The sequence below is a fragment of the Nicotiana tabacum genome, chromosome 1, assembly GCF_000715075.1.
Source record: "Nicotiana tabacum cultivar K326 chromosome 1, ASM71507v2, whole genome shotgun sequence".
Classification (NCBI taxonomy): domain Eukaryota; kingdom Viridiplantae; phylum Streptophyta; class Magnoliopsida; order Solanales; family Solanaceae; genus Nicotiana; species Nicotiana tabacum.
This window is the reverse complement of record NC_134080.1, coordinates 10,744,647-10,766,740: the sequence shown is the minus strand read 5'-3', so window position 1 is coordinate 10,766,740 and position 22,094 is coordinate 10,744,647. Positions and strand designations below refer to the sequence as shown.

The 22,094-nt window shown below is 39.0% G+C and overlaps 1 protein-coding gene, 1 non-coding gene and 1 pseudogene across 2 annotated transcripts; 2 read left to right on the top strand and 1 right to left on the bottom strand.

Moving 5' to 3' along the window:
* The first annotated feature begins 845 nt into the window (after window positions 1–845).
* On the top strand, window positions 846–2,595 carry LOC142172840 (phosphopantothenoylcysteine decarboxylase HAL3-like). The gene is made up of 3 exons (XM_075236516.1): window positions 846–1,113; window positions 1,266–1,610; window positions 2,016–2,595. Exons 1-3 carry the CDS (start codon window positions 1,093–1,095, stop codon window positions 2,307–2,309), a joined length of 660 nt encoding a protein of 219 aa, XP_075092617.1. The 5' UTR covers window positions 846–1,092; the 3' UTR covers window positions 2,310–2,595.
* On the top strand, window positions 2,463–6,288 carry LOC142161924 (copper-transporting ATPase HMA5-like; annotated as a pseudogene).
* Window positions 6,289–11,135: 4,847 nt separating this feature from the next.
* LOC142165366 (small nucleolar RNA snoR114) lies at window positions 11,136–11,222 on the bottom strand. Its single transcript, XR_012696165.1, has one exon. It is a non-coding gene; the product is annotated as a small nucleolar RNA snoR114 (small nucleolar RNA).
* Window positions 11,223–22,094: the final 10,872 nt, after the last annotated feature.

The window sequence follows — 22,094 nt, the reverse complement described above, 5'->3', positions numbered from 1 at the left end:
GCTGTTTGTCAGTTTCATATTGACATTTTTCTTTTTGAATGACCATTTGATTTGACTCTCTACATATCATGGATGGGTCATGTCCTTTTGTCTGTTCAGATCTTAATGTTGTTGTGGTGGGAAAATTTGAAAATTTGTCCTTTTTATTAAACAAAGTTTTAAAATTTCACACATAAAAGAGAAACACTTGTCTCAGGTTCAAATCCCACCGGAGACAAAAAAAATTTAGGTAATTTTTTCCCATCTATCCAAGCCTTGGTGGATAGAGTTACCTAGTACCTGTCCTTGGTGGGAGGTGGGAGGTATCCCGTGAAATTAGTCGAGGTACGTGCAAGCTGGCCTGGACAAAAAAAAAACAAAACAAAGGGAAACACTTTGATGTGATAACCTCTTGTTAGTGCCAAAATTTGATTATGGAGTTAGACTAGAAGGGATTGGGCCTTGAAAGTCAAAGATGGTTGCCACACTCAGGCAGTTGACCTATAGGCCATCACAAAATATTGGCCAAGCCCCCACAACACTTCAGAAAGAAATTGAGGGTGACACCTAGATCCAATCCATGAAGCCCCAAGACAAGTTTAAACCGCACCTTTAAAGATGAGAAATCTAGAATTACCATGGTGGAAGGAGAGTTACAACCTTAGATCAAGTCTACTTACCATGGTGGAAGGAGAGTTACAGCCTTAGATCAAGTCTACTTGAAAATAATGCTAAGGTCATTAATATAGTACCTTTGAACATAATGACTTTGATTTCGCATTTTCAACAAGAAGGTTTTTGTGGTCCTTATAAAAAAATGAAGGTTATTACCGTCAGTGACTCTGTGAGCAACTAGTTCTCTACAAAAATAAAAATGTATGGACATCAGTTGGAACATCCAATAAAACGAGCCGATCTGACCCTAGGCGAAAAAGATTAGTCGAGCTGAGGTTAGTTTAATTAAGCTGATGTATAGTTCAGGTGAGCAAAATGACCTTTAAGTAAGTCAAAATTCAAATCCTTGACTCTACATCTGCTGCAGCTGGTGGGCAACTGTTTGGTTCTTCATGAAGATGAGTTAGGGTTAAATGTGTTTGAATAATTCAGATAAGCATGGATTTGACCACACCTAGGGTGAGCTATGTCCAAAGAGTTACGATTGTGAAGAAGTTACCAGGGGATATCTCTTTCTTTTCTACTTCTGCCATTCCCCTTAGTTGCACTCATGTACAATTACTTGCATCTTTCTCTTGGTGCAGTAAAGAATCCTTTTCGATGTTTCACAGATTAGGGTAGATATGGAGCCTATGACTTCAGAGATGAAGCCGGTTCAGAACAATGCACCGAGGAGACCTCGTATTCTGCTTGCAGCAAGTGGAAGTGTGGCTGCTATAAAGTTTGCCAATCTATGCCGTTCCTTTACTGAATGGGCTGAAGTTAAAGCGGTTGCTACAAAAGCTTCTCTTCATTTTATAGACAAAGCTTCACTTCCAGAAGATGTCATTCTTTATACTGATGAGGATGAATGGTCAACTTGGACGAAGATAGGTGACAGTGTGCTACACATCGAGCTCCGGAGGTGGGCCGATATTATGATTATTGCCCCTTTGTCAGCAAACACACTTGGGAAGGTGATGTATCTTTCTACATTTTTTAGATGCTCAAATCTTCTTTCATGATAACGCACGTTCTGCCGCAAAGACGCAATTTATTCCCTTATTCTAATTGACAACAGTATTACTGCTTAGTTCAGGTAAAGCTTTAAAGCTTAATATAGGCAGTAAAAAGACAATTTATTGAAGATGCAACGAAATTGGGTTTGGCTGAGAAGAGTTTTGTAGCATGAGTTGCGAAATTCTCTGTGATACGGACTTGCAGAATTGTCAGATATTGCCAATGTGAATACTTCCATGATGGAAGGTGTTAAGAGAGATCGATACAATTTCCCATCTTATAGTTCTTGATTTGTTTGGTGTCGATAGATTATATTGTTTTCTACTTTGCAGATAAACTGATATATGCCTTCTGTACTGTAGATTGCTGGTGGACTATGTGATAACTTGTTAACCTGCATCGTACGAGCATGGGACTACGATAAACCCCTTTTCGTGGCACCAGCAATGAATACATTGATGTGGAATAATCCATTCACAGAAAAGCACCTTATGGTAATTGATGAGCTTGGGATATCTCTCATACCACCAGTATCAAAGAGACTAGCCTGTGGAGATTACGGGAATGGAGCAATGGCTGAACCGTCTCTGATCTATCAAGCTGTAAGAATCTATTATGATGCACAATTACGATCAGGTGGCAGCAACGTGTCGTGATCCACAGGTCATGAAATTTCATTCATCGGTTTGTACAAGTGATAGAAGTTGTTGAAATTCAGGACCAGGAGCCCAGCTGTGTTATTTTTCTCCTAAATTCTTCACCTCCCTAGCTACTTTCAATCAAGGTTCATGTTCATTTGTGTCGATAAAATGACATTATCACGTAACTGCTGTTACTAATGGATGTGATCATGATCATGAAAAAACAAATGTGTGTAATGGGGAAAATTGATGCAGCTGTTATTTGGTTATATATTTATTCCCCCTCCCTCGTCTGCATTCATTTTATTATTCAATAACAAAGATGTTTGGGCCAATTTGCGTGCAGTTCGACTATTTGACCAGATACTGTTACCTTTTACCAATATAGGTGCCATATAACTCTTTTGATTGCATTCTTGGACTATCATAGAGCTTTTCTTTGGAGTTTAGTATTTTCAGTTCCCGTCTTTTTTACTTCAATGGTGTTTATGTATATTCCTGGTTTGAAAAATGTGTTGGAAACTAAGGTTGTCAACATGCTAAGTGTTGGAGAGGTTCTAAGATGGGCATTATCTACACCAGTATAGTTCATCATTGGTCAAAAATTCTATATCGGTGCCTACATTGCCTTAAGACATGGTTATGCAAATATGGATGTTCTTATTGCATTAGGAACAAATGCAGCTTACTTTTATTCAGTCTATTCAGTATTAAGAGCTGCTACTTCTCCAGCTTTCAACGCTAGTGACTTTTTTGAGACTAGCTCGATGCTTATCTCGTTCATTCTACTTGGGAAATATCTGGAAGTTTTGGCTAGAGGAAAGACATCGGAGGCCATCGCCAAGCTCATGGATTTGGCCCCAAAGACTGCAACACTGTTAACAATAGATGATAAAGGCATTGTGGTAAATGAAAAAGAAGTTGATAGCAGATTGATACAAAAGAATGATGTGATTAAAACCATTCCAGGTTCAAAAGTAGCTTGTGATGGTCTTGTCATCTGGGGACAAAGCCTTATAAATGAAAGCATGATAACAGCAGAATCTCGTCCGGTCACCAAAAGGACTGGCGACATAGTGATAGGAGGGACTTTGAATGAGAATGGGGTGTTACATATCAAGGCAGCAAAGGTTGGGTCAGAGACTGCTCTTTCACAGATTGTTCGGTTGGTTGAGTCAGCACAAATGGCTAAAGCTCCTGTGCAGAGATTTGCAGACCACATTTCCAAGTACTTTGTGCCTCTTGTGAGATAAAGCACCCCTTACATGTCATTGTTGTCTACGTATAACTATATAACTAACCAATTATATCTAGGTTTGGCTGAAAACTAGTGATTGATTCCAATTTCTCAGGTCATTGCTCTCTCATTTTGTACTTGGGTTTCTTGGTTTTTAGCTGGAATGTTTAAAGCTTATCCAAGAACTTGGATTCCTTCTTCTATGGATAGCTTTGAGCTTTCCCTGCAGTTCGGCATTTCTGTAATGGTGGTAGCCTGCCCCTGTGCACTCGGACTAGCTACTCCCACTGCCGTTATGGTCGGTACAGGAGTTGGCGCTTCCCTTGGTGTCCTTATTAAAGGTGGACAAGCATTGCAAAGTGCACAAGAGGTCTGAGTTCAAACTCTTTCTTCTTAATAACAATCCTAATTTTGTCAATGAACTTTGTTGTAAACTGTTTCATTCTACAGGTGAATTGTATAGTTTTTGACAAGACGGGCACTCTTACTATTGGTAAGCCTATGGTTGTCAATACTAGGCTTTTCAAAACTATGGTACCTCAAGAATTCTATGAACTTATAGCTGCTGCTGAGGTAGGATATTGTCTTGTTTACGATTCATCATTGGGAAGGTCAATTCATACCCTTAATAAAATTTAGCCTCTTCATAGTAAAACTAACATAAATGTTTAGTAGTAGCTATCTTTTGGAATTTGAAAGGATACAATGCCAAGAAAAGGAGATAGCTTAGTTACAAAAATGCCAACAATTTAAGTGTCTTCTACTGCATTTTGACTTGACAGGTAAATAGTAATCACCCCTTAGCCAAGGCAATTGTTGAGAAAACGAAAAAAAATAAAAGGAAGTGAGGAGAAACTTATCTGGCCTGAAGCCTTGAACTTTGAGTCCATAACTGGTCAAGGTGTGAAGGCTATCATCTGCAACAAAGAAGTGATTGTGGGAAATAAGAGCTTGATGTTGGAGCAGGGCATTGCCATTCCAGTTGAAGCTGAAGAAGCATTAGCAGAAACAACAGGACTGCTCAAACCGGCGTCCTTGTATCTATCGATAAAGAGGTGATAGGTGTTCTTGCCATTTCCGATCCATTGAAGCCAGAGGCTCCAGAAGTCATCTTCATTCTAAAATCCATGAACATTGAGAGTATGATAGTAACAGGCGACAACTGGGGAACAACAAATGCCATAGCCAAGCAAGTTGGAATTGACTCAAAATATGTTGTTGCAGAAGCCAAACCTGAGCAGAAAGCTGAAAAAGTGAAGGAACTACAGGTAGAAGCTGATGTTTAGTTACTCTCAGCTTTTCATCATTCAAACATCTATCTTCTTCACATGCTTCAACTCTTCCAGTTAAGGGGTTAATCTCACGTATAGTCATTGAACTTTATCTGCTATAACAGCATAGTCATGAAACTATTTTTGTCACTTTAAAGTAACTTGATTTTACCCACTGTAACAGTAGAGTCGCAAAATTTATCACATTAAAGTAACTGAACTTACCCAATACAACGGGGTAAAGTCACTTAACTTTACCCACTATAACGACAAAACCTACCAATCAAGGTGAATTCACTGTTATAGTGAGTAAAGTTTGTGAAATCAGATGCGTGTGAGTCGATCGTTCGCTATTAGTGTGAAATAAATTCATTGACCTCACAAAATGCACCAGCCGGGAATCGAACCCGGGTCTGTACTGTGGCAGGGTACTATTCTACCAATGGTAGTTGTGATCGATGCTGCGATCGAGCAATTACTAGCAGGTTGAATTTGCTAAAGTATCATTGCTTTTTATACTTGCTTAGATCCCCCATCTGTTCAACTTACTCTACGTTCTCGTTGTAATACTGCTATTCACTCCACGTGACAAATATTCATTACAAACGTTAATTTATGTAGTCAAAACAAATATAAAGTTTAATTCATTAATACGAGTAATAAATTACAAAATACTTGAAAATTTAATTTTATATAAATTGATGAGCTTGGGATATCTCTCATACCACCAGTATCAAAGAGACTAGCCTGTGGAGATTACGGGAATGGAGCAATGGCTGAACCGTCTCTGATCTATCAGGCTATTAATTTGAGGTAGCACGTAACAACAAACTTAATTTGATAACTTATAAAAGTCGATTATTTACATTAACAGGTAATTAGCCTCTAAAAATGAAAATTGAGTAATTTACGTGTTTCCTATTTCGGGTTATACATGCATTATAAGTTGCGGATAAGATATGTTTGTTTTCTTGACAGGTTTCTATTAGTTAATATAATTTAATTTAATTTTTATGCGTGGTTATGTTAATGTTTGTCTTTTTGTGACCATTTGTGGATCTCCTAGGGTTGCATTGTATACTGCTAAAACCAGGCCCACATGATTTTACCGATTGATCGAGACCCGGGGATGATCGAGGATCAGCCCCATAGCATATCTAGCCGAGATATGAGGATAAGGCACCGAGTTTGGAATTCAAGATACTTAGCAAGATCGAAACCAGTAATGATCGAGGTAGAACGAGATAGACGTACACCAAGACCGAAGATATCATGATAATGGAAAGGCGAGATATTCGTGATCGGTCGAAGATCATGGTGGAAATCTCGGAACAGATCAAGTCAAGGGCGGTTGTTTAGATAATCATGATCTCCTTCTTTAATTAGAATTTTATCTTAATAAGATTCCTCCACTATATCAAGGGGGTCCTAATCACTTTGTAAACACCTTACATTGACGCATATAAAAATAAGACAATTTTCTGTTTCTCTTGTTCATCAGTTCAGTTCATAATTCTACTCTCAGTTCGAGGGCGACATAGCTAGAGGGCTGAATTGCACTTCAATACTGGTTTATTTTTTTGTTTGTTTATTTCCATTATTAACCGTCATATTTATCAACTGGTGCTAGATGAAATTATGTATCCTTAAAACCACATATAAGTTTAATAATTATCTGATTTTAAGGGTAAACAGTTTGGCGCCCAACGTGGGGCTAAGGATAATAGTGATTGCCTGGTATAAATTCTCATAACACACACTGCTTTACGCTTGTTCTTGTAAGTATCTTTAATTTCAGGATCAACATGTCAAACTCTCAAGTAGCACCCACATATACAGACAATAGCCTTGGCTTCCACTACGGAAATGACAACATAGCCGCCCCGGGAAACGGAGTGCCTCCAGTCAACCCTGATGGACCCCCGGCCGTGGACCCAATTGACGTCAGCACCCATATTGCCATTAATGGGAATTTGGGTGTCGACCCTAAAAATAGCATCCACAGAGATGCTCGAGCAGCCGATCAGAACGCATAGAGCAGTGAAGAAGGGGGAATTAACCTTCGAATGATATTTGAGATGTTGCAGACTCAACAAGCTGCGATAGCACAACTCCAAAACCAGAATCGAGCACCAAGCAGAATCGAGCTCGAGCCATCACAAGAAGTTGTTCTTAGAGTCGAATCGGTGCCAAAGAGATCGAACGAGAGAGAATCAGAGACTAATCCCGCTATCGTAAAAATGCTCGAGAAACTGACGAAGCAAATCGAGACAAGGGAAAAGAAGATTGAGGAAAATGATAAGAAGGTGAAAACTTATAACTCCAGGGTCGACTAAATCCCGGGGGAACCACCGATATTGAAAGGACTTGATTCCAAAAAGTTTGTCCAAAAACCTTTCCCCCAAGTGCAACTTCGAAACCAATCCCAAAGAAATTCTGTATGCGCTAGATTCCGAAGTATAAAGGGACAACAGATCCAAACGAGCACATCACCTCATATACGTGCACCATTAAGGGAAATGACCTGGAAGATGATGAGATTAAATCCGTGTTACTGAAGAAATTCGGAGAAACTCTATCGAAGGGTGCCATGATATGGTACCACAATTTACCACCTAATTCTGTTGATTCATTTGGTATGCTTGCAGATTCTTTTGTGAAGGCGCACGCTGGAGCTATTAAGGTTGCAACTAGAAAATCGGACCTATTTAAGGTAAGGAAAAAAGACAACGAGATGCTCAGGGAATTCATATCTCGATTTTAAATGAAACAGATGGATTTGCCACCGGTCACTGATGATTGGGTTGTTCAAGCATTCACTCAAGGTCTCAACAAATGGAGTTCCATAGCTTCATAATAATTAAAGTAGAATTTGATCGAATATCCAGCCGTCACATGGTCCGATGTACATAATCGATATCAGTCAAAGATTAGGGTCAGAGACGATCATCTGAGGGCTCCGGTTGGTTTGATTTATCCAAACAGGTCCGTTGATAGAGTTAAAAGGGACGTTGACCAGGAATCACGATCGAACAGAGTCCAATGTCAGCCATACGGTGGAGATCGAAGAAATAATGGGCTAGGGCTCAACCATTTCGGAATGATAGAAGGAATGATCGGGGACAGAGCTCCCGAGGGCTCATGAGCAAGAGTGGTTTCAATAGAGATACCGGGTCCAAAGAAGCACCTCGATTGTCAGAATATAACTTCAAACCTTAAAATAGAAGATTGCATAAAATAGAAGATTGCAGACATCTAAGAGAGGAAGTAGCTCGATTATTCAATAAGGGGCACCTTCGAGAATTCGTAAGTGATCGAGCCAAGAACCACTTCAAAAACAGAGATTCAAACAGACAGAACGAGCATGAAGAGCCACAACATGTGATTCGCATGATTGTTGGAGGAGTCGATGTTCCTCAAGGATTGGTATTTAAACACACTAAGGTGACAATCACAAGGGAAAAGCGAACTCGGGACTACCTACCAGAAGAAACCTTGTCTTTCAGCGATGAGGATGCAGAAAGGATCGAACAACCTCACAACGATACACTGGTAATATCTATCCTTATGAATAAAATTCAAGATAAATGTATGTTGATTGATCCAGGTAGCTCGACAAACATTATTCGATCAAGGGTCGTAGAGAAACTCGACCTCCAAAATCAAATTGTGCCTGCAGCTCGAGTACTTAACAGTTTCAACATGGCAAGTGAAACCACCAAAGGGGAAATCATTTTGCCAGTAAATGTGGTAGGGACCATCCAAGAAAAAAAGTTCCATGTGATCGAAGGTGACATGAGGTATAATGCGCTGCTCGGAAGGCCTTGGATCCATAACATGAGGGTAGTGCCCTCGATGCTTCATCAAGTCCTGAAGTTCCCAACATCAAAAGGAATCAAAACGGTGTACGATGGACAACCCTCCGCCAAAGAAATGTTTGCAATCGACAAAATAGTACCGGTATCGACACTTTCATCAATAAAGGGATCGTAGTCGAAGGGAAAGCAGGAAGTCAAATAGCAACCATAGTCACCGGCCTCGGCCCGATTGGAGGAGAAGGAAACTTTTGAGAATGATGATTATATGATACCTCAAACCTTCATAATCCCTGGTGATTCTAATGCAACGAAGTCGATGGTTGAAGAGCTGGAACAAATCATACTGATCGAGCATCTGCCTGATCGAGAGGTATACCTGGGCACAGGTTTACTCCTGAGCTTAGGAAAAAACTCGTTCAATTCTTTTTATATAACATAGATTTTTTGCTTGGTCCCATCTCGATATGACAAGGATCCCACCAGAGATCACTACCCATCGATTGAGGTTGGACCCGAAGTTTCGTCCAATAAAGCAAAAGAGAAGGCCCTAGTTCTAGGTTAAGCATGCATTCATCAAGGATGAGGTAACCAAACTTCACAAAATAGGCTCTATTCGTGAAGTAAATTATTCGGAATGGTTAGAAAATGTAGTGGTAGTCCCTAAAAAGGAAAATAAACTTAGAATGTGCATACTACAAGGATTTGAACAAGGCATGCCCTAAAGATTCTTTTCCTTTGCTTAACATCGATCACATGATCGATTCCACGACCGGTCACGAGATTCTCAGTTTTCTTGATGCCTACTCCGGGTACAATCAAATACGAATGAACTTGGAGGATCGGGAAAAGACTTTGTTTATCACCAAATACGACACCTATTGTTTTAACATAATGTCATTTGGACTAAAAAATGCTGGTGCAACTTATCAATGCCTACTAAATCGAATGTTTGAAGAACAGATAGGGAAATCTATGGAAGTTTATATTGATGACATTCTAGTTAAGCCCCTGCGAGCAGAGGACCATTTGAAACATTTACAGGAGACTTTCGACATACTAAGGAGGTACAACACGAAACTCAACCCAGAAAAGTGTGCATTCGGGGTTGGCTCGGGCAAATTTCTCGGCTTCATGGTGTCCAATTGGAGGATCAAGATCAACCCCGATAAAATCAAAGGTATCGAGGATATCAAAGTCGTGGATAATGTGAAGGTCGTGTAGAGGCTGACCGTGCACATAGCCATCCCTAGGGCAATTCATCTCGAGGTCCTCAGATATAAGTCACTGGTTCTTCTCACTACTTAAGAAGAAGAGCAATTTTACATGGACCCGAAATGCCAACAAGCTTTAGAAGAACTAAAACGATACATGTCTAGCCCTCCACTACTTTATACCTCGAAAGCGGAAGAGAACCTCTACTTATACTTGGCGGTCTCAAAAATAGCGGTAAGTGGGGTCCTAGTTCGATAAGAGCAAGGTACGCAATTCCCTGTTTACTATATTAGTCAGACCTTAGGTGAGGCCGAGACCCGATACCCACACTAAGAGAAATTAGTGCTTGCTTTAATAAGTGCCTCTAGGAAATTAAAACCATATTTCCAGTGTCACCCAATATGTGTTATAACTACCTATTCCCTTCGTAATATTTTTCATAAACCCAAACTTTCGGAGAGATTGGGCAAATGGGCTGTGGAACTCAGCAGGTACGATACTGAGTATCAACCCCGAACAGATATCAAATCCCAAATCTTGGCAGACTTCGTGGCTGACTTTATGCTAGACCTCGTACCCGAGGTCGAAAAGGAACTTTTATTAAAATTAGGTACATCATTGGGGGTGTGGACCCTCTTTACGAACAATTCTTTGAACGTGAAAGGGTCCGGGCTGGGCATTATTTTGAAGCCACCCACGAGTAACGTAATTAGGCAGTCTATCAAAAATTTGAAGTTAACTAACAATGAGGCCGAGTATAAGGCCATGATTTCAGGTCTCGAGTTGGCTAAAAGTTTGGGAGCAGAGGTCAACGAGGCCAAATGTGATTCCCTACTTGTGGTAAACCAAGTAAACAAAACTTTCGAAATCCGAGAAGATCGAATTTTGCTTAAATAATTAGTTAAACTAACTTTCGAGAAGCAAAAAGTACCACATAAATTGAAACTAAATATGTGTTTTAATAGAACATCTAACTTTTGTAGTTGACTCTAGTGGTGGGATGAATGGTTGCTTTTGAAGAAGTAGAGGCAAACCAAGAACAAAGCATAAGATGGGGGAAAGAATAAATTAGCATGGACCCAAGTCTTGAATCAATCTTTCTTGCAATTGTCCAAAAACAAGGAGACTGATGTTTCAAGGATTGTGCTGTGGAGTCTGGCTACATGCTGACTTCTGTTCAAGATGTTATATGTAAACTTGTTCAACAATTCCAAAAGAAACAGTTGACTGATGTTGGTTGTAAGCTTGAACTCCTATTACTTGCAGACTGAAAATGAGGGGAAAAAAAAAGAAAAAAAAGAGAGAGCTCGGATGCACATTTTTTTCATCTTAAGTCAGACGTATGTGACGACCCATCGTTCACAACTAGTGCAAGGTAACTTCATTGCCCTCAAATGCACCAGCCGGGAATCGAACCCGGGTCTGTACCGTGGCAGGTTACTATTCTACCACTAGACCACTGGTACTTATTGTCATGCAATAGTAACATAATAAAATACTAAATTTGTCCCACTCAAATTTTTGGCAATCTAACAGAATATCTGAGTAAAATTACTTGGAAATGAGCAATCAATATTTATTAACAAAAATCTTGGGATTCTGTATGTTAATCATGCTTTAGAAAATTACATTGATGAAATACCACAGATAATAACCATTTTAAACTTCTCATATTTCTATATAATACTCCCTCCGGTCCACAATAAGTGATTTTTGACCTATGATACACCCTTTAAGAAAATACTAACTCCCGAAAAGGTATTTTGACTAAATTACCCTTCATTAAAATTTATTTATTGTTAACTTGATACATTTGGATATATAAATAAGGACAAATTTGAAAAACTAAAGTTAGTCGATTATTGATTATATAGGACACTTGTTTTGAACCAAAATAAAAAGGCCAAAATGTCACTTATTATGGATCGGAGGGAATAACAATTTCATAATATTAAAGGTGATATTTTCTCATATACTTCACCTCTCATATATCTTGTAATGAAATCAAGTTAGTCCTCGGTTTAGCTTTCATTTTATGTTAATTAATTTGGTTGCTTATAATATTAACTGGGTTGAATCTAGCTCTAATATGTGATTTTAAAAAGTTAAACATAAAAATGCATGTGTGACACATGGGATGCATGTGCGATGCACATGCTATACTCCTTCTAAGGTGATAGGACGAATAAAAGAAAATGTTGCAAGAAACTATGTCCAAAGAAAAAGAAGGAAATGAAGCCACTTACAATTTGAAGAAATATTGTTAAATTTTTGAAATACTATATATAATATAAGAAGATATTGGAATTAAGCATATAAGTTTTCTAATGAGTATATATTTTACAAATTCCTAGGACTTGGAATTTTGTAGGACATAGTTTAACTATCAAGTCGTTGAAATATGATTAGCTTTTATCATTTAGAACTTGCACTTTTTCCTTTTTAATTTTGTTTTATACATCACACACGTTTAGTAATATATATGTGGTTTTTAATTTTTTTTTTACTAATTACCATGTATGCACGTGTGATGCACGAGATGTATGTGTAACACATAAGATGCACGACTGATGCACATGCTATCAATTTCATTAAATTTACGTATTTTTGGCTATAGGGCTGATAGACTTAGGGAAGTCAAGCTCTGGCACCTCATGATTTTTCCCTCGTCAGAAACTGAAAGAGTACCTGATTTTGAAATAATTTATTAGTAAGCGGCTAAATAAAGGAGGGATTAACCTTCGAACAATATTCAAGATATTGCAGACTCAACAAGCCGCGATAGCACAACTCCAAAACCAGAATCAAGCACCAAGCAGAATCGAGCTCGAGCCATTGAAAGAAGTTGTTCTAAGAGCCGAATAAGTGCCAAAGAGATCGAACGAGGGAGAATCGGAGACTAATCCCGCTATCGTAAAAATGCTCGAGGAATTGACGAAGCAAATTGAGACAGGGGAAAAAAAGATCGAGGAAAATGATAAGAAGGTGAAAACTTATAACTCCAGGGTCGACCAAATCCCGAGGGCACCACAGATATTGAAAGAACTTGATTCCAAAAAATTTGTCCAAAAACCTTTCCCCCCAAGTGCGTCTCCGAAGCCAATCCCAAAGAAATTCTGTATGCCCTAGATTCCAAAGTATAACGGGACAACAGATCCAAACGAGCACATCACCTCATATACGTGCGCCATTAAGGGAAATGACCTGGAAGATGACGAGATTGAATCTGTGTTACTGCAGAAATTCGGAGAAACTCTATCGAAGGGTGCCATGATATGGTACCATAATTTATCACCTAATTCTGTTGATTCATTTGGTATGCTTGCAGATTCTTTTGTGAAGGTGCACGCTGGAGCTATTAAGGTTCCAACTAGAAAACCAGACATATTTAAGGTTAGGCAAAAAGACAACGAGATGCTCAGGGAATTCGTATCTCAATTTTAAATGAAACGGATGAATTTGCCACCGGTCACCGATGATTGGGTTGTTCAAGCCTTCACTCAAGGTCTCAACGAATGAAGTTCCATAGCTTCGCAATAATTAAAGTAGAATTTGATCGAATATCCAGCCGTCACCTGGTCCAATGTGCATAATCGATATCAGTCGAAGATTAGGGTCGAAGACGATCAACTGGGGGTTCCGATTGGTTTGATTTATCCCAACAGGTCCGTAGACAGAGTTAAAAGGGACCTTGATGGGGAATCACGATCGAATAGAGACCGATACCAGCCATACGGTGGAGATTGAAGAAATAACGGGCCAAGGAGCAACCATGTTCGGAATGATAGAAGGAATGATCGGGGACAGAGCTCCCGAGGGCTCATGAGCAAGAGTGGTTTCGATAGAGATACCAGGTCCAAAGAAGCACCTCGATTGTCAGAATATAACTTCAGACCTTAAAATAAAAGATTGCAGACAGCTAAGATAGGAAGTAGCCCGATTATTCAACAAGGGGCACCTTCGAGAATTCTTAAGTGATCGAGCCAAGAACCACTTCAAAAACAGAGATTCAAATAGACAGAACGAGCATGAAGATCCACAACATGTGATTCGCATGATCGTTGGAGGAGTCGATGTTCCTCAAGGACCGGTATTTAAACACACCAAGGTGACAATCACAAGGGAAAAGCGAACTCGGGATTACTTACCTGAAGAAACCTTGTCTTTCAGCAACGAAGATGCAGAAGGGATCGAACAATCTCACAACGATGCACTGGTAATATCTATCCTTATGAATAAAATTCAAGATAAATGTGTGTTGATTGATCCAGGTAGCTCGGCAAACATTATTCGATCAAGGGTCGTAGAGTAACTCGACCTCCAAGATCAAATTGTGCCCGCAACTCGAGTACTTAACGGTTTCAACATGGCAAGTGAAACCACCAAAGGGGAAATCATTTTGCCAGTAAATGTGGCCGGGACCATCCAAGAAACAAAGTTCCATGTGATCGAAGGTGACATGAGGTATGTGAGCACATGATTTTTGTTTCGCAAAAATTTTTCCAAAAGAAAAATCAAATAAAACAAAATGTCATCTGTGTACAATTTTGAGAATTTGCATGACATTTTGGTAATTATCTTTTTCCGTAAATGTTTACCTTGTTTTTAGTTATTTAAAAAAAATACAAAAATATAGGTCGCATGCATACTTAAAATTTAATTGTGCATGTAGGAATCAATTAAACCATAATTTTGGGGTTTTAAGGGGGAAATCACAAAATATGCATTTTTATTCTTTGTCGTCATCCTGTGATTTTTTTACGTTCTAATTTGTGTGTTAATTATTGTTGAATGTTAATTAATATTTGGATAGTTTAATTTTGGTTTTAATTTAATTAGGAATTTTGGTTTAAATTAAAAGAATGAAAGGGGAGGAAAATACCGGATTTGGGCCAAAATCCATTTGAAAATCAGGCCCAATTCGTTACATTGACCCAGTCCACGACCTGGGTTTTCCAAGCGCTGTCGTTTAGATGTATTTGATCTGAGCTGTTCATCTCACTTCATCTAACGGCTTCAGGCTTTCCCCAGATACCCGACCCACTGGTACCCGAATTGACCCATTCCCAACGCTTAAACCAAACGACGTCGTGACCTAAATGATCTGATCCAGGCCATTGGACGGATTTGATCCAACGGCCAGGATTAAGACACACCCTTCCGTATATAACCTTAACACCTTAACCCCACGCCCCCCTAAACCGAACCCCCCCTTTTACCTTCGTCTCTAAACCTCGGAGACCAATCAAACCCTCCGCCTTTAACCACCATGCACCGCGCACCGGAAATCGCCTCACGGCGGTTCCGATGGTCCAAACAACCCCATCTTCACACCATAGAACCCCATCTACCTCCTCTTTCTGAATCTACCTTCTATTGTCCTCGAATCCTAGTAGTATGTCTCGAATATCAGATCGAAAACCAGTCAAAGACCTTAGTTCACCCCACGACCCCCAAATTAACACCCTTAGATCATCTAACCACCCCCAATACAACACTAGTACCCGTTTGCATCGAATCATCTTCGAGCTTCTCGAATATTCGTTTGAAGGTTCGAGCAAAGCTCAGACATACCCCAATCCACCCTAAACTCACACCCTCGCATCCCCTGACCTCTCTTATACCTAAGACACACTGGTTTACTTTCAAACCTGGTTGGAACCATTCGAACCCTAAAATCAAACCAAGAACCCTGGAAAACCAAAGCTGGAACCAGTCTGAAGGGGAGAAATTTGGGTGTCTAATGGACCTTAGTCGATGTGTTCTCAGTCGAGAACATTCGATTAAGGTCCCTTCGACCTCAAAAGAGTCAAGTCAAGTGTTCAACCTGGTTTCGTCTAGTCTTGTATTTGTTTAAGGTACTCCTTTCCTCCTCTCTTGTTCTTGGTGTTACGTCTAATTGTTGCTTAGATAGTTATAATTTAGCCTCGTTTGATTGATCCCATTGTGCCCCGTCAGACCTTTTTATTGGATCCAATTTTATTATAATTTTTCTATTTATTGTCATTTGTTGTACGCTGTAATATGTTATCGATTAGTCTGATATGTTTGAATGATAGAGTAGCATGAGAATTAGTCTGATGTTTAGTTCATTCTTGGCTGTGACCCCTCATGCTTAGTTTGTGTTCTGAATGATGTGTTAACATGTTTTCCTGGGTAATATTTGAGTTCAGATTTGAGCCTGTGGTCATTTTCAGTTCATCGAGCCTAACTTATGGTTCGTTTGTTCAGCCTGATTTAGTGACCCCCCCTTTTGAAACTCTGCTGGCTGTTCCCTACTTTTGTACTCCAAATCTGCTTAGGGCATGTGCTGGTCAAGTTGCTCTCATTCCATCTTGTCTTGCTGAGTTTAAATATGATTGTTTCCCCATTTACAACTAGTTCAATATATGTTGCCCTGAACTCTTAGGTTTCATTCTAAATGCCATCTGATTTAGTATTTTTGAATTACTAGCTGATTTGAATTGATTGTAGCTGTTGTAACTAGTTGGGTTCAGTTTAGTGAATGAGTAGGTTTGAGTAGGTCATTGATCAAAGTCTGTATCCAGCACTTAAGGGGTTTGGTTTAGGACAGTGAATTTCAAGGGTATTCTGGGGTTTTTAAAGGTTCTGATTTGCTTAAAGGCAAGTAGGCTGACAGTAGGGTACTAAAATATTAATTAAACTTGACCAATAGTGGGATTGATGATATGTTAAGCACCTTTAGCAGCTGGAAATCAGTAACAACATGGGCTTGATGATAAAAAGATGAAAATGCACATGAGAATAGTAGTGGAACCTGCTGTACAGTAGGATATCCACTGCATTTTGAATTTCAGCAGTTTAAAGTAGAAGAAAACCCCATGCCTAGACAATCCTAAGTGGAGATGACAGCCTTTAAGGCTTATTTTAAGCCCTGGGCAGCCTGTCTTTAAGGGGGGGGGGGGGGTTCTTCCTTTCTATAGGTATATAAAAAGAGACAGACAGGAGGAATGGAAAAAGGAGAACAATCAGAAAAATAGGGGGGTTTGGGGCCGAAAGTTTTGATAACATTCAGATAAAAAGAGAAGCAAAAACAAGAAGAGAGTGAGGGGAGTTAGAACCTAAAAGAGGATTTCTTTTGAACTAGGAAAGATAGCTCATTTCCGGATTTCAATCCGGGGAAGACAATAAACAAAGAAAATCTCTGTTGCTCCATAAAAGCTGAAAATTCTGCTTTTTCTTCACTTTTTCTGTTTGAAATCAGCATCAACCTGCTATTGTTCTATTGAAACTTGGTTTCTTTCTTTGAGTGTCCGAAAATCAGAAACTGTTGTTCCATTGTTGTTTCGGATATACCTATTTCTGCCTGTGATTAACATTGGTATTTCCGGGTCTCAACTGAGCCTCCAGAGTCTGTTGTTTGTATATTGAGTACTGTTTCATTGAGTTATTTCTGATTTGTTCACTGGGGTTTATTCTGCCTTGCTGTTACTGCTGCTGTTGGCTATTGTTATTTGCTGAACATCTACTGTTGCTTTCACTGATCTTCATCTCTTTTCTTTGCTCTTCCAAATACCAGGTACACAAACTGAATACACTGGTACATCTTGTAAGCTATTCAAAGCATAAATGCGAGAAATGGGAAAGATTTGAAGCTATAGTTAATATAGTCTTTTCTTTTTTATTGTCTGTATTTAAAACATTCTATGAATTGCCTATGTAAACTCTGTTTACATATTGAATCTCACAAATATATGTTAGCTAGTTGCATGAACTAGAATCATTTGGTTGTTGTTTATGTATAACATGGGCTTTATCCTATAGCAGTTTAAGATGTAAACTACTTCCCCGTAGGTTTTTTTTTTAAATGGACTGACAGTGTAGTTGTAACATTCTGCTAATTCAATTTGGTTGATTAAACAACATGTTCCAAATACGTATCAGGCCTTAGGCGATTACTCAATAGTTCAAACTATTTCATGTTAACAACTTGTTTATCTGAATTCATAAAAATGGGTTTCATTAGGCATCACTTTCATTTCGGATTCTTAAAGCTCGAACAAGTGTAGAGTCATTTAGTTAAGCCCAACATCTAAAGGAGGATGGCACAGGTCCAGTTTTACCCCTTATACATCGGACCTGAGCCCATAATTGTTAATCAATTGCTCTTATTGTATCATTTTCAGATTTAATGACTCACTTTCGAAACTCAACTATAATAGCTCGTGAGCATGTAAATAAGTTAGAACTCTTTTTCTTTCATTATAGAGACGAACGAAAAAAAAGAAGAAAATATAGCCACTATAGGTCATCCTTTTTGATAATGAGACGAGCCTCGCCAAATAAAAAATGCAAATTGCGGGGCCCTCAATAATTGGTCATAAAAAAAATACTTAGAATTTGGGATAGACTGTTTAGTGAATTTCACTGCCTTCCCCAAATATAATAACGCGTTAGACTCTTTAGGCGCGACTTAATTAAATTACATTCTTTAATTAGGGTGCGCATTCATGTGACCCAAATTCAAATCTCGACGGAGTCGGAATGTATTAACAACCACGGGTGCATTGATTGTGACGTGGTTCGAGATGCATTTTCACGACGTTGCAATTCTATAAAAATAATAATAATAAAAGCTTTTTAAACTTAATAAAAGCACATAAGTCATAACATGTATTTAAATCAGATATTTAGCCATTATAACAATTTAAGCGACCGTGCTAGAACCACAGGATTAGAGGGTGCCTAACACCTTCCCTCGGGTCAACATAATTCCTTACTTAGAATTTCTGGTTCGCAGACTTCATTTGGAAAGTCGAATATTTTCCTCGAATTGGGATTCAAAATAAACCGGTGACTTGGGACACCAAAAGCCAAAACTTTCCCAAGTGGCGACTCTGAATTAAATAAATAATCCCATTTCGAATATTGTCACTTAAATTGGAAAAAACCCCTCGCGCATTTTACCATTCGGGGCGGGCGCGCAAAAAGGAGGTGTGACAGCTCTGGCGACTCTGCTGGGGACTCAACCCAGAACCTCTGGTTCAGTGTTCAAGAATTCGAGCTTAGAATAATTGTTATATTTGGCTTTATTATCTGATCTTTATTACATGTTTTGGCATAACGTGCTAAATGTTGTCTTTTAACCGCTTTGATATTATCTGAACTGTATATAAACTGTGCCAAAACCCTTCTCTTCTTACCTTCGGGGAGAAGTTCGCTGGTCGAGACTCCCTATTCTGTTAGTGTCAATACCTGAAATAAGAAAGAGGCCGGATAAGTTACAAAGCCGGACGATCTCGCGGGTCCCTGGTACGTAGCCCCCTCCTCTACTCGAGTTGTCCGCTCGGGTACACAGTCTAGAACAAATACCCAGGTTATAAACCTAGTATAACAAAACCTCATGCCGGATCCCTAGTAGGAACGCTTATTTGCATCATGTTGCATTTGATATAGGGGACTCAACACAGGGGTTGGGTCCGTCTAGGACAGACAACCTGAAATGAAAAGACCATCCTGCTGCATCCCGTTTGTTTTGCGCATTTATTTGCTTCAGTTCTGCATGCCGACCGATTTCTAAAAAAAAACTTTAAAAAAAAAGAAAAAGAAAATAGCAGCGTAGGGAGATAATTACTTATTTTTTGGAAAAATAAAACCAATGTCCAAGTAGTATCAAAACCTCGCCGAAATTTTCTTAAAAAAAAATGAAAACAAAATTTGTCTCTTTAGTTTGATTTATTAAAAAAACATATATAATAAAATATATATATATTTTTAATTACTTTCAAAATAAAAAAAAAGTATTTGTTTTAAAAAAAAAAGGGAAAATTCAAAGTTCAAAAAAATAAAATATTTTTGTAGTATCTCTTTCATAAATTCAGACTAGTAGTCCAAATACTTCCTTAGAAGATTTTTCGAAATTTCAAAAAAAAAAGGAGAGTGAAAAGAAGTTAAAATTCAAAGAAAAAATGTTTCTTTAGTCATCGTCTCTTTTCAAAAAATAAAATAAAAATTCGAAATCCAAAAATATTTCCTCCTTTTCTTTGTAAGTATTTTATTCAGAAGAGGTTTAGTTTATTTCCCTATCGGCCCGAACTACGCCGGTTTGATTCTCACAGGGTGCGAGATACGTAGGCAACCCTCATCGGGTCCAACCTCCCCTTTTCTTTTCAAAATAGCCAAAATGATAGAATTTTAATTTCGTCATGAATAAGTCGGGTGATGCCGTTTGTCAAGGATAGCCGAATGTTCCCGAAAGGGACGCCGAAAGGCTGACTTTGCATAAACGGCCGTTGTTGGTCATTTTTATTTTTTCTGGTCAAATTGCCCAACGGCCTTAGGATCCTCGTCCCTGAGGCTCTGTGAGGCCGTGTTCCCCATGTTGGTTCATTACTAAAAAAAAGAGTCATAAATAAATCAAGTGATTGTTTGTCAAAAAATAGCCAAATGTTCCCGAAAGGGACGGCGGAAGGCTGATTTTGCATGAACAAAACTTGCAAAGAAGAGTCTGCCATCGTTCCGAACTTTTAAGCTATGGTTCCTCGAAGAAAACTTGCATAGAAGAGTTTTACACGAGAACCAAGGAGGTCAGTCTGCCCAAAGGAGTTATGACGTGGATTTCATTCTTTCAGACTCTCACTGCCAGCCAAATACAGTGGACGCTGGGATGGTTGCCTGTTGATGAAGTCATGTATATGCCAGCGGCTAGAACTCACTTTCTACTGATGGGACTTAAGAGCGTTCAACCTTACGCGCCCTTCCGAGTCTTAAGACAACTCGGGAGATGCCACGTAGTGCCACACGAGGAAGATCTTAGTGCTCAAACAATTGAGATTAGTCCTGACGGACAATTTCCTGAAGCAAAAATCCGCCAGATCTGGAATGAATGTCAATATTTGAAAGCAGATACTTGTGTGCAGGATCGGGCCAAAAGTGAAATGGCGCCAAGTTACCTTGCATGGTACAATGCACTGCTCGGAACGCCTTGGATCCATAACATGAGGGCAGTGCCCTCGACGCTTCATCAAGTCCTCAAGTTCCCAACATCAAAAGGAATCAAAACGGTGTACGATGGACAACCCACCGCCAAAGAAATGTTTGCAATCGATGAAGTAGTACCGGTATCGACGCTTTCATCAATAAAGGGATCGTAGTCGAAGGGAAAGCAGGTAGTCAAATAGCAACCACAGTCACCGGCCTCGGCCCGATTGGAGGAGAAGGAAAATTTCGAGAATGATGATTATATGATACCTCGAACCTTCATAATCCCCGGTGATTCTGATGCAACGAAGTCGACGATCGAAGAGCTGGAACAAATCATACTGATCGAGCATCTGCCTGATCGAAAGGTATACCTGGGCATGGGGTTAACTCCCGAGCTCAGGAAAAAAACTCATTCAATTCCTTTTAGATAACATAGATTTTTTTTTGCTTGGTCCCATCTCGATATGACAGGGATCCCACCAGAGATCACTACCCATCGATTGAGCTTGGACCTGAAGTTCCGTCCAGTAATGCAAAAGAGAAGGCCCCAGTCCGAGGTTAAGCATGCATTCATCAAGGATGAGGTAACCAAACTTCTCAAAATAGGCTCCATTCAGGAAGTAAAATATCCGGAATGGTTAGAAAATGTAGTGGTAGTCCCTAAGAAGGAAAATAAACTTAGAGTGTGCATAGACTACAAGGATTTGAACAAGGCATGCTCTAAAGATTCTTTTCCTTTGCGTAACATCGATCACATGATCGATGCCACGACCGGTCATGAGATTCTCAGTTTTTTTGATGCCTACTCTGTACACATGTGAATTTTGACCCTCCCCGAAATTTCACCCATTTTAGCATGTAAATATTTAGTTTAGGCCTAATATCGCTATTTCAGCTAATTTTGAATCTTTTACTTTATTTCATCACAAAATAAAAATTACAAAAATATTTTAGTTACGTATCTTTCGTAAATTTAAATAAAAAATATACAAAAATAGTATTTTATCTTTATTTTTATATAATCTTGAAAACACAAAAAATAGTTCTATGTTTTATAGTTTAGTTCAATTAATTAAAATTAGTTTTATATTTTAATTGTACATAATTTTAGAAGGAGAAATTAGTTTTAGGTTGGTTTATCCCGTCTTTATAAATCTTGTGGTCTATTTTTATAGTCTTGGACCAATTACCTAACCCATAATTTCGAGGTCCCTACCCCTAACCTAGCCCCTATCCCTATATAATAGTAATTAACACCTAAATATAGAGAGACCAAAAAAATAACGCTGCTTCTACACTCCCATCTCACAGAAAAACA

Excerpts from the sequence above, each read along its gene's own strand:
- LOC142172840 (XM_075236516.1), top strand. The coding sequence starts at position 1,093 with ATGGATTTGACCACACCTAGG. Across the intron at positions 1,114-1,265 it reads TGGATTTGACCACACCTAGG|ATTAGGGTAGATATGGAGCC; the intron begins GTGAGCTATGTC and ends GATGTTTCACAG. Across the intron at positions 1,611-2,015 it reads CAGCAAACACACTTGGGAAG|ATTGCTGGTGGACTATGTGA; the intron begins GTGATGTATCTT and ends TCTGTACTGTAG.